The sequence below is a fragment of the Porites lutea genome, chromosome 4 (genome assembly GCF_958299795.1).
Source record: "Porites lutea chromosome 4, jaPorLute2.1, whole genome shotgun sequence".
Lineage (NCBI taxonomy): Eukaryota > Metazoa > Cnidaria > Anthozoa > Scleractinia > Poritidae > Porites > Porites lutea.
In genome coordinates, this window is record NC_133204.1 from 40483543 (window position 1) to 40496595 (window position 13053).

Consider the following 13053-nt stretch of genomic DNA (forward strand, 5'->3'; position numbering starts at 1 on the left):
CCTATACTGAGACTTTACCGAAACCGGAAGCCGCGCATGAAAAGTCTCTGGCACCGAGGGTAATGAGCCTATGGAACACAAGTCTAGACAAGTAAACAAAAGAGAGAGCTTTGTGGAAAAGGCAAATAATGTCACTCTTCCATAAAATTCATGGCTGAGATGACAGCAACAGCTAAATTGGCAGAGCGCTGCACTGGTATCGCAGAGGTTAAGGGTTCGAATCCCGTGGTACAAGCCTGAATTTTTTTCAGGCTTTCTTTTCGCAACTGCAAAAGTTACGTATTACTGCGATGATCATCCTTCATTTAAAGAGATCACTTTCTTGGACACAAAAGTGTACAGAGGGGTTAGATTCAACAACGACAACAAGTAACCAATCATAGACGTGCAAACACATTACAAACCACTTGCACGACTTGCAACTTTAATAACTCTCCTTTGAACTCCGCGCGGAGTTCGTGGAATAAAATGAAAACCGTTGGCAGTTATCCATAGGGAAAATCTGAATTATTTGAACCAAGGGTATCGTAAAGCAGCAAAAACTGTTCGTCAGAAATAATTTCACCTCGGATAGCCGGTCTAAGGTCTGACGTCTTTCCCGCCCCTTTTTTTTTTTTGGTCGCCTTTGTGTGGAGTACGACCTCGTTCCAGGGCCCAATCGGTCACACAGGTCCTCCTTTCGTTTTCGTCTAACATACCATTAGACAATGTTAGAGGACCATCAGAGTCATCAGAAGCTAACCTGAGATCAGGCTCAATTTTCGTTTCGCTTTGTAAATAACATTCTGACGGGCAAGGTGAGAGAATGAATGAGAACCACTAAAATTGGGCCTGATGTCAGGTTATCAGAAGCCGTCCCCGTGGATGAAAACGAGTTTTTGAAAGCTCACCTTTAAAAAGGTGAGTTATGCTAGTTTTTTCACAAGTGAGCAAAAGCAAACTTAGTGTTGTATAAAACAATTTTAAATACAGATAAGGTTAAGCGTAATTATTAGTGCACAATTAATTTCTTTGCTCATTCATAAATATTTATATATTTTTATTCTTCTCTATCCTTGTTGTAAACCACAGGGGGTCTTTTCCGACTTGTAAATAAGACAGCTTTTTTAAGAGAAAATCTACCGCAAGGGGGATACGATGTGTTAAGCTTCGTGTTGTCACTCTGAGCAGCGCAGTAAAAACAATGCAAAATTTTCGAAGTGCCTCCCCAAAATGCGTTCGCGGTCGCTCACGAGAGGTTCCAAAGTAATTTAATTGAGTGGGGAATTAATGTGTTTAGGAAAGGTGGTCGCTTATGGGCGACTTGACTCTCGGGCAAATTGACCGTAAACCGCTGTTAAATGATGTTGATGGAGACAAAGAATTTTGAGGAGTTAGGTTATACCCAGTACCAAAGTGGCATCATCGGTCATCATAATGTGAATATAAGCAACAGAGACAAAGATCTTTTATTAAAACCTAACTTTGTGACATCGTTTCTTGAACAATCTTTAACTTTACAAGTCCAAAGTTTATGTAAAAATAGCAAAAAAGAGACAAAATCTAGTCAACAAACTATACCAATCATCACAAAATTAATATAACCATAAAACTTTTTCTGAAATATTTGTGAGCCCAAACCAGCCAACTGAAAAAAAAATTGCTTGATAAAGACAAATACATTTTCCAAAACAATTGATTTCTTAATTAAATACTAATTGGTCATTATCACACAACAATTGTGACTTTTAAAACTCTAAATATTATTACCATTTGATAGAAACTACAAATATTTTATTCTATGTACATCTCACGCAGTACACAACACTACTTAAAATACAAAGGGCGTCAGTTTTCCACTAATTAAGTTCAAATAAACTAACTTCAACTTTGAAACGACAAACACCACCTCCCCTGAAAAAGGAATACAGTGGTGGATCCAGGGGAGGGGCCCAGGGGGCCCCGGCATTCCCCCCTCTTATTTTTGGACCAAAGTGAGGTCCAAGGGGGCCAAAAAATTTTTTGTAAGACTGCCCCCTCCCCCCGCCCCCCTTATCTAAAGGTCTAGATCCGCCACTGAAATAAAACAAAAAACCACAAAAAAGATATTTACATTTTCCTTAAATTTACAATAACATTTTAACTATATTTCACAAAATTTTGAATCATTTAAATCTTGACTAGACTCTCAATTTACATTCTGACTCATGGGCACATTTAGAAGGGCACTTAGCATGACATTGAACAGCAAGGCAATTCTCTTGGCTCTTTTTTTACTTTATAATTTTAATTTGCTTCTGATTAAATTATCAAAGTGACAAGGAAAAATCCCCAACCCTAGCCCTTTAGTAATGTAACTGCCATGGCTTTGGACAAGCTGCCCTCACATTTTTCTAGCTTAGTAGAGTTGCTGAACACTTGTCTTCAACTACTTTATTGTGTAAAAACAACTTGTCTGGCAGGGCTGAGCTACTCATCAGGCAAGTGATCGTAAAAAAAATACTGACCCAGCTAAGCTAATAAACTCAAAAATGGTAGGCAATTAAGTTTTTAAAACTGAACAAGTTTATATCAGCATCATGCACAAATCCAAGAGCTACAAAATTCACCCCCTTGCCCCCATCATTCTTAACTGTTTTCAACATTAAATAACTCAACTCGAAAAAACTTTGTTACTTAAAAAATCCTTTTTTCTCTCTTGAAAGCTTGCAAGAAACAAAGGACGCAGCAACTTCAAAAATCAAACAAAACCATTAGAAAAACTCAGAAAGAGAAGGGTTAATTTATTTAACGTAAAATGAACTTAAAAATAATAATGGTTCAGTAACCGATTGATCTTCACCAAACAGCACATAAATACTGAAATAACAATAATAATAATACTAAAACCTTTATCAGCACATGATTAAAGCAACATTTCTGTATAACTTCTCCTGATAATGTGGTGCATTGAAATATTGTTGAATTAATTTCCCATAAAAACATCTGGGACAAACTACTTGCACCGATGCAGCAGTCAAACAAATCCCTACCATGCATTAAGGAAGCTTGTCCTAGACCAGGGGCAGAACAGGTGTAGGGTGGGGAGAGGGGGGGTTCTGCTCAGAAAAAAAATTTACACCATAAGGGATTGAGGGCATCTGGCATGGCAAGGGGAATGGGGGGGATTTGCCCCTGTTTTAACTTGGTGCATGACTTAAGGTGCAGATTGGTGGCTATTTTTAGACTTATTACTCTTGTAAGCTTCCAGTGACTCCCTAGCCCTGACTGCCCATGATTGCCCATGTTCATCTATCTAGTTATTTGAATTAGCAGGACTTAACCAGCTTAGCAAGTCCTGAAGGTCTCTTGCCATGCCATGTTAACAGTATGTAGTTGCTCTAAATTAAACAGATCACTGTCCTTCCATCAGATATCTGGTCCTGAACATCATCACTTGACGTGGACTTCTCTGCTTGAGATGATAACAAGGAACACAGAAATGACAATAGTGTCCCTCCAAGCACCACAAAGAAAGCCCATCCAAGTGAACAATCATTGATTACAAACGCTCCAGGTTTCTGGATAAGTGGTCGAGTGCACAATTCATCAATTGTTTTACTGCCCCAACCAGCTGGATAAAGAATGAGTCCAATGACGAGAAAGAGAGCTGCAGAAACAGAAGTAAAACAAACTAATGATTTTTTTAAAGATAGGCAGAAATCAAGCACATGATAGTAGTAAAAAATCAAATGATATACTCCACTGCGTCTTTACGAAGGCAAGAAGGGTCTGATAAATGCTAGTATTACAATAATATCAAAATCTCGAATAATATTGTAATTATGACCACTTGGTTTCAATTATTCACGATTCGCTGCTTCTGAATTTTGATTTGGGTTTGATGGCAGAAGGGTGCCTTCACAGTTTTGAATAACCTTATAGAGTCAAAATTTCTAGCATTCTTTTTTGTCAAATAAGTTATAATGATTTATGAAATCATACATATCCTTATATTTCTAAAGGCCTATATACACCCCCGCTGACTAGTTAGCAGTTTTTTATGAATTCTGTGCATTCAACGGTCAATTTTTCCCCAGTTTTGTCCACCTGAGCCTATAATCATGGACTAAAGTCTTATGACACTTTTACAATGGGGCGTTTTTCAATTAATTCACACATGCCCAACCTCCCCCTTACCCCACAAACAACAATGAATGTGTGCATCCATAATTTTTGCTTGGTTTTAACTTTGTATAGGGTGGGGAAGGAAGAACCACAAGAAAATTTCCAAAAGGATGCACTGAGAATTTTATGACAGGGAACCCAGAAATTTCAGAACATTAAGCCAAATACTGCATTACTGTCCCAAAGACTTTTGTACATGGCAGGATTTTAGACACCAGTTCCACTTTATATGGAGGTGGGGGTTTAAAAATTGCTATTTACTTTGACCTCAAGCTAGGCCCTTAGCCAGAAATTAAAACCTGGCCGACTAGAAGGGATGTTTTCCCATAAAATTATAAGCGATTAGGTGGATTTTTCTTATATTTCTTCCAAAAATGGGTGTCCGTAGGACGGTTGGACACTCTTCTGGCTAAAACCTTGCTTCAAGCACATTCATTAAACTAAATGGTGAAATTACCTGCCATTGCTTGAATCACTCCCCCAAGTGAGAAGATAGACTTCCTTCCAACACTTTGCACACAGAATCCGATTAATGACATTAATGCAACAACTCCTAGAAGAAATGCTCCCAAACAGAGAAAAAACAGACAAGCCCTCCATGCTGCTGAAGGTATCTCCATGAAGCTTCTGGCATATTTATAACAGTTTAACTCAGGATCACCACCAATGGATCTTTGAATTTTTCTACAGCGGTTGTAAATCCCAATGGAAGGTTGGTACAACAAGTCAGAGGTGATTTCTTCTGTAGAGTTAACCACAAATGGTTTTGCACTTCCATATAGCCACTTAGGTGTCATGATCCCAGTGATGACTGCTAAAGCAGCAGCTAAAGATAGTACCATCCATAGAATGTTTCTTGTTGTTATTATCACATACATTTCTCCCATCTTGTTGTTAGAGAGTCTATTAACACCAAGTTTGTGTGTCCCTTGTTGAAGAGAACAGTGAATGGAATCAGCTCACCTGAAGGTAATGAATTTAAAACAGTAAGTGTGTGTTATCAAAAACAGAAATAGCACACTATGCAAATACTCTCCATGCAATTAATAATACTTCCTTCCATTTTCTGGAATGTCATAAGTGGGGCTCACTTCAAAATGTTTCACAAAAAATCTGCCACTTTCACTCTTTCTGACAGAGAATAAAAATTTATTATATAGTCTTGACTGATTCCCTATTGCCCATACAATCAGAGACAGCTCAAAGACCTAGTCTCTTCAGGTTTAATATCTGCAGCTTCACAGACACTGTACCCCAACAGACAAAGTGTAACATGACCACATAGCAATAAACATTTTAGTAAATGAAAACAAATTAAAATGAAATTTACACCTGAAAAAACATGATGGGACATAAAAACTGATCCTCTTACAACATCAAATAATATCAATAAAAACCATGCATATGAAAGTTTTAATAGAAGTGCTTAATAATTCAGTGAAATGAGCAAGCTACCGGTAAATGCACAACATACATGCTACCTCTACGAAAACCAACATAAGCCTCTTCCAATCATAAACTCCATTTTCTCATAAGATTTTTAAAGCTCCACTCCACTGAACACACTGTTTATTTGCCCCTGTTTCGTGGGGCTCCTGCTATCTTTATCTTGCACCAAAGAAAAACCAACCAGATTAAATATTTTTTATCAATGACGACTTCAAGATCAGGTCAGTTAAATATACCAAATAAAGCCAGGGGCATTCTGAAGTAAAACAGTCAATGTTTTCAGTGCTTTACACTGAAATGCTTGTGTGTGAATGGTCACATGAAAAGTTGAGCCAGTTAACACTACTGTTAATCATCGGACAATGTCCAACTTTAAATTTGCTCAAGCCGGCCCTAAAAAATCCTACTTGCAGCCAGACATAATAACCGGACAGATCAAATACTAATTAAGGCTGTCATTTTAAATAATTAAAAAATAAAATAAAAGGTCCAGGTAATGAATCTCCTATAATTTTTCTGGTTTGTCCGCCTGAAATGGTGACCAGCTGGTCGGACATGTGTCCTTTCTAAAGGAAAGATGTTTTTTTCATTCAGTAACACAGGCAGCTTGGAAGAAAAAAACCTGAGTACTTCCAAGAGTAGTCAAACCCATGACCTTCTGGTTACTGACTAGTCCAGATGCTCTACCACTGAGCTACAGGAGACTTAGGGAGCTAAGTCCACTAAATAACCCACGTTCAATATAAAAATAACATTAAAATTCTAACATGACTCTGAGGCTTTAGGAACAAAATTGCAATTTTTTCATGACTCCATTGTCTTGCAAATCCCCGGAGAGACTAGAGTACAAAGAAAACCAAACCAAATATAGTAATATGACCAGAAAGCCTGGGAGTGATCACGTTAGAATTTTGATATATTAAACGTGGTCTATTAGATTCATGTGACAAACACCTTGCATATTGCTAGGACTGGAAGGATGATGAGCTTCGGCACAACAATTTTTTTTACTACCTTGGATTTTTTCTTCGAGCCACCTGCTTAAAAAATTATTATTAACAATCACAATTCTATCATGTCCTTTCTAAAAAAAAAAAAGAATTTTTTTTGGCAGACCTGCACAAATCAAAATTAATCATGCAAAACCTTCAAGAATTTTTCAAGGTCTCAAAATATTTTTACTCTATGGTTTGTTTTGAAGGGCACATCCTGATGGCCCCTAAATATTTATTTTTGTTTTAAAATTGTGGTGTTAATTTAGAGAAAAAGCTCAATGTTTGTATCAAGAAGATAGCAGGTATTGTGGAATGTTGCAAAAAATAATTCTGGCAACAAAATTTTGTACGGTCTATGGCTTCTTATAGACTTAATTTAAAAGTGCTACTCTGATTAAAATCTATATTTTCCATTGTTAAGTTGGCTCCTGTTCTTCTTAAAACAATACTACTGCAAATATGCCGTTTTCTGGAGTTTCGATTTGATGATTATCAGGTCAGTGAGGAGGTGTTTGCTTTGAAATTTAGAAGTGGTCTTCAATACCACTTTAACTGCTAAAAGGTCCATTGTTGTGGCTCTCTTATGATGAAAAGTTTGATAAAAGAGAGAATAAAAACAATTCACTCAAGTCTTTCTAGCAAAACCTCTAGCTACGGACCGGTGTAAATTAAATCATTCTGTTCCATTTGCACCGGAAAGTCAAAAATTTCCGTTGTATAAACAACAAATAATAAGGGATCAAAGGAAAAGATCAGTGACAACCTACAAAAAGATATTTAAAACAAAATGTAAATGTCCCATTTCCGTTTTCTTGTTTGTTCACGGTTCAATTACCGACAATTTGTAATCCCCTTAATTTTCGGCAAGAAGGGCGGATTAAATTACTTGAATTGTGAAATTGATGTTTTTGATCTTAGGAATGTGACTGTTTCAAGCATTTTTTCTTTAATATTCATCTATGGCAAACTTTTTTGTGTTCATTGTTCAAATAAAAACGACAGCATGCCTGAAGCAAATCAGATGCTTCAAACAAATTTGACACAAATTGGAAACAAAATGGCTTGGTGACATGACAAAAACTTACTGTCAACACATATCGCATTGAACAGCGAAAAAATACGTCCAAAACAAAAACTTTCCCTCCGTCGATGTATCTCTCAAATTGTTTTAACTATCAAATGCCTTTAGTTAACAGCACAACCAATTTTCTTAATGCCAGTTGCAGAAAAAACATTTGACAGGTAAGTGCAATTAGACTTAGCCGAGGGCTATTTCACCTACGCTCCTTGAGGTCTCAAAGTACCCGAATAAAGGATTGTTTTGTCTTTTGGAAAACGTGCCATTTACGGAGATATTAAAGAAATCTTAAGTCGCTGTTAAGACGGGCAGTCAACAGAGCTTTTGAGTCAAAACAAAAAGTTGTCATCTTCGTATCCTGAATTTTGAGAAATAGATGAGGACTATGCGGGCTGTTTATAAAACCAGAAAAATGCGTAGCAGCTTTCCTCCTCTGTTCTTCCACAAATGATGGGAATTACGACACGTGCAGACAAAAAGAAAAAAAGAAAGAGCCAAACAGGAAAAACAGTGACACCAAAATCAGACGGTCAACACCTGCCGACTGGCCGATCAATCCGATCGAAATTGCCGTTGTTTATGGAAGTCACGAAATCTTTATAAATCTTCGCAGTCTTTTCACAAAATTTCCAAAACCACCGGAAATAATAAAATCGTGCTTGAAAGCAAAGCCAATTTTCACTCGTAAAATGACAAAGACAAACAAATGAAATTAAATCCTTGTTACGAATCTGGTGAGAGAAGCTGAATTTTTTCTTCTCCCCGGGCATGCAAAGAGAAAACAGTTAAAAGTTTTGTAAACACAATTCAAGAATCTTTGATCAAGCCGACATGTGGCACAAGAATCGTGTTTATCAAATATCAACAAGGTTCCTCCAATGCTGCTCGGTTATCTAATTAAAAACTCATCGTGCGAACACTGCAGAACGAAGTGCGTGAAAGTTTGTTCTCTCCTATTGGACAAAATACACGAATTGCTGGCATGAAGTTAGCATGACACAGATCGAAATAAACAGTGAAAACGACATGCATGGGGGAACAAATCATGTTGTCGCTTTTTTGTTTGTTTGAACACAAAGGAACCTTTTGACACAAACCACAAGAAATTTTGAGCCCGATTTATCGCACGGTAATATTTTTTATGTAAAATATTTCGAAAGATTTCCTTTATTTCCTGGCTAAATACAGGAATCAGCGCTACAATTTATCGCCAAATCTATCGTGCCTGTTCCTGAATGAAACACCTGTGGATTTGTAACCGATAAATTTGTCGCAAGTACTCGGCGCGCGTTTGTCTCTTGGTTATATTGTCGGTTACATAAAAATGGCGTCAACGGCACTGAAGCGCAGAAATATGTAACGACTGGTCGCTTAACACTTGGATAGCCAGCTCATCTACGACATTCTCCGAGAAAATGGTCGAAAAGTCTTTTCTGAAAACGTTTTCAACCTAGCTATGAGCGGTGCATGTGAGCGGTGACAAATGACCGATTTCTCAATAACAAAGAACAAAGTGTGCTCTTGACTGACATGTGCAAAGGCTTATTCCATTAGAGCACCAAACACAAATCCTTTGAACCTTTTAGACTGATTCTACAATACTTAAGTGAGTCATGAGGAACCTTCTGTTAACACACGTCAAATAACGCATTATAATTGTACGTTGACTCACCTCGACTATATGGTGTTCCGCTATGCGATTCCTTGAGATGTTTCTTTCAATTTTCAAAACGTTTCCTTTTAATTCGTACACACGCCAAATAAACCCAAGAAGGAGATAAAAATATAAAATGATGCTCCTTCAGTACAGTAAGAAAAATGGATCGGTGAATCCGAACGTCATAAACCCAAAACGATATTTCCAACACTGTCAGGAAACACCTCCGTCGTGGTTAGAAGTTCTACTCACATTACATGTGTATAGAGGCGTGACACTATTTCATAGTGCTTGTCGATCAACAAAAGAAACGCCCACGTGGCTGGGGGATTATCACAAATCTCTGCAAAATCAACACTCTGAAAAATAACAATTTGAGAAGTTGATAGATTTGATCTGTGTCTCTGGCTTTCTACAACATTTAATTTTTTAATATCAAAGATCAAGCATGTTGGTTAACACATGGTGCAATATTTTATTTCGTGCCATTTTTTTTATTGACCTTTGACTGGGTCGTCTCGATTGATCGAAGGACTGTCTGTGCCAGCAAGTGCCATTCAAGCCCGGGGGGTACTCCCCTATATAAGCCATATAGGTATGTGCCACCCCAAAGGGTAGGGTTTCTGCGCCGTTTTGGTCTGAAAACGGGTATAGACTTTCCTCATTTTGGTCCGGAATCAAAAATCGGGTATGGTTTTCCAGGGAACTTCGAGAGTGTACGAAAGTATTTATTGTTTCAATTCCAAATGAGCAGCAAAGAAAGAGAAATATGCCAATTCGAAATGGCTTTTAAGAAATCTTTTTCTGCTGTTCTAATCTAAGTAATTATGACATAATTTCTTAAAGGGCAGGTCTGAGAATGGGTATGGATTTTAGAGGCCAGTTCTGAAAATGGTGTCAGGATTAGGAGAATCGGGCGACACATCCCCAGCAAGAATTCCCTGGAGTACCCCCGGGCATTCAAATACTCTCAAATTGAATGATATTGAACTTAACTGACTTCCCTTAAACGCGTCGCTTGGAAAACTTGCATTATCTTAATTATAAAGAGATTTCTTGAGGAAACAGAATCTCTTCAACCATAAATCGCTCACAATTCACAAAATTATTCACTAAGGCGTTTTTGGATATAGCACTCCTCAAAGCGTTTCTCGTCATTCAAACACGTAAACGTCAGTGAATACACCCATGTGTCATTTATTCTAGATTTATTCTATGACACTGATCTGCTCAATCCTAACGATGCGTAGGATTGATTCGGTACCTTAATACATAACTATGGATATTGATCGATATTACTGAAATGGCCTGAATCGTCAGCTATATTAGGTCAAACGCAGTCAAATTACAAACATGTTACAAAGCTTAACTGTAACCTTTTTTCAAGCGAATTTCGCAGAACTCAGGAAACTGTTAGCATTTGCTTTCTGTAAATCACTATGTGACGAGAACGAGAACGCTGAGTACGAGGGTGAGGTCGCTTATGCCGCGGCAATCTCGCGAGGAGAGGGGTAGCCTGCGACCAAGCTCTCCTATTTGCCCCTCGCGGCTTCGCCGCTCGCTCGCGCGTTCTCGCGAGACTCGTTTTACTCGCCTAAATAGGAGAGCTTGTGCTCGCAGGCTAGGTGAGGGGTGAGGCACAGAGATAAAAAGGCTGGCAACCTACAACTAAATATCTATTTTCGACTTTCATTGGCTAAAGGCTTTTCTTCTCGTCCTCTTGAAAAAGGTTTTCAAGGAGCAGTGAACCATTTATCATGTTTTAGGTGAAAACTTCCGTAACATTTCGATTGTTTTTCGGAATTTACAAAACGTGAGCCTAAAATGCTCGAGCAAATAGGAGATACTGACATACTCCGCAAATAATTTGGGGAGAACTTTATAGAGAAGAATTCAGAGCATTTCTTATAAGACACCAAATGAATACAATTTGTTTAAGAAAAGATGAGCTTTTTACAGCGTTTTACCTAAAAAAACTGCATTCTGACTAGTAACCGGTAACCAAGAGTTTTACCGGCTTCTTAAACGACTCTGGGCGTGGTCTCTCTTTGTTTTCCCTTCGTTAGACCTGTCCATAAGACTAGGTTATTTATACAATGGTTTGCAGAATCTGACATCGATTGCAATAATTTCCACTAAGTGTATTTCAGCGGGAGCCTTTTCGGTGAATAATAATATGCCAAAGCACCGTAGGAAAAGCTTGTATCGACGTTGGAAATGACATATGCAGTCGACGTTTGATATGATCAATAGAGAATTGGGTGATGCAGACCTATCGTCTCTCTATGATCTATGCTGTTTTGAGCCGCTCCCATCTGGGCGAGGCCAACCAACCTACGAAAATTCTCTTTAAACAATTTATGCAGTTCTCAAATTGAAAATCCCAACTACTTTTACATTCTCTCTTTATAGTGTCTTCGTTGTTGGAATAGTCGGGACGGTAAACATTCCTCAATAAAATGTTATGGAAAAAATTAATTACCCTACCTTGTTATGCTGTTGTTAAACTGATAAAAATTCCGGGAGAAATTAAAGGTCAACGATGCGCTTACGTACGTAAAACTGGGTGTTGAAAGAGGTAGTCGATGAGAAAAATGTTTTCATTCATGCTGATCAAAATACCTTGGGGCGAAATGGGGCGATGAAGACCACACATACCGATCCACGTGTCGCGTACTCGTCAACTTGGCGATTCTATATCCTCCTGTTAATAACGCCTTGACCATGTTTTCTTCCTGAGCTACTATTTTTGGAATTTTAAATGTTCAGGGGACTTGCTTGTGAAGTAAGGAAATGCAAAAAAATCTGGTGACTCGAGAGATTTCCCCACGTTTTGTTTTAATTTTGTTTTTCATCATAATAAGCTCTCACTAGCTCATTCTCTCTTGGCTCTTATAATGATAACTTTACGTAAAGGTGCCACGCAGGCTACGTGCTATGCGTGCAGCTGTGCGTGCGGTGTTTGAGAAATGTTTATCGGTTAATTACAAAGTGATAATCTCTTGATTTCTTTTGAAGTATGTCACTCGACAACGGAAAATTCAGAGGCCGCCTATTTGCGAGAATCGATTTAAAATTTCTTTAGGTCGATTCGTTACGCGTAAAGAAGTAAAAATCCGAAAATTGATTCTTAAGCTTGACAGCAGTACTGGGGCGAACTGGCCGAAGAAAGCAAGCCTACTGCTTTCACAGAAAAAAAAAAAGCTTGCCAGGTGCGCCTTTTCACATCCTTACCCTATCATAAATCTTAAATTTTTCGGATATAGGTTTAATTTAAAGAATCCATTCGGAGGGTGGATTCTTACATTCTACTGATCCCTTTGGTTGGATTTTAATAACGAAACAAAATCCGCTGGGATTCAAGAATCCGGCTTCTTATTTTTTTAAGAGACGCGCCGCAAGTTTCCCCTATTTTTAGGATGCAATAGAGGCACGCAGGCGATTCAGCGCCGGCTGGTACCATTTTTTGCTAATAACAGACTCTTAGAGAAAACTGTAAGTTACTTAACTGCAGAGTTTTATTTTTATTTAGTTTTAAATGAATTTCATACATAGTTAAACTACTAAAAATGGGTAGGCCCAACATGTATGGGGTTCCAAAGATAGGGTGTACCCTGCGTAGGCGTTGAAAGGGGGGTAGGGGATAGGGAGGAAGGGAAAAAGGGAGGGGGTTGGGGAGAGAGGGTAAGGGACCCTTTTCCCCGCTTTCGCACTTTTCTCTCACTCCC

The 13053-nt window shown here is 38.2% G+C and overlaps 1 protein-coding gene across 1 annotated transcript; it reads right to left on the bottom strand.

Moving 5' to 3' along the window:
- Positions 1–1430: 1430 nt before the first annotated feature.
- On the bottom strand, positions 1431–9586 carry LOC140933579 (LHFPL tetraspan subfamily member 2 protein-like). Its single transcript, XM_073383184.1, has 3 exons — positions 9341–9586; positions 4604–5109; positions 1431–3628 (listed from the first exon to the last, which is right to left on the bottom strand). The coding sequence occupies exons 2-3, from the start codon at positions 5031–5033 to the stop codon at positions 3360–3362; spliced, it is 699 nt and encodes a 232-aa protein (XP_073239285.1). The 5' UTR covers positions 5034–5109; positions 9341–9586; the 3' UTR covers positions 1431–3359.
- Positions 9587–13053: the final 3467 nt, after the last annotated feature.

What these genes read in the sequence shown, in the direction of transcription:
- LOC140933579 (XM_073383184.1), bottom strand. Translation starts at nt 5,033, where the DNA reads ATGGGAGAAATGTATGTGATAATAACAACAAGAAACATTCTATGGATG. An exon ending in AGTGATTCAAGCAATGGCAG is followed by an intron (nt 3,629 to 4,603) that starts GTAATTTCACCA and finishes CTGTTTCTGCAG; the next exon opens with CTCTCTTTCTCGTCATTGGA.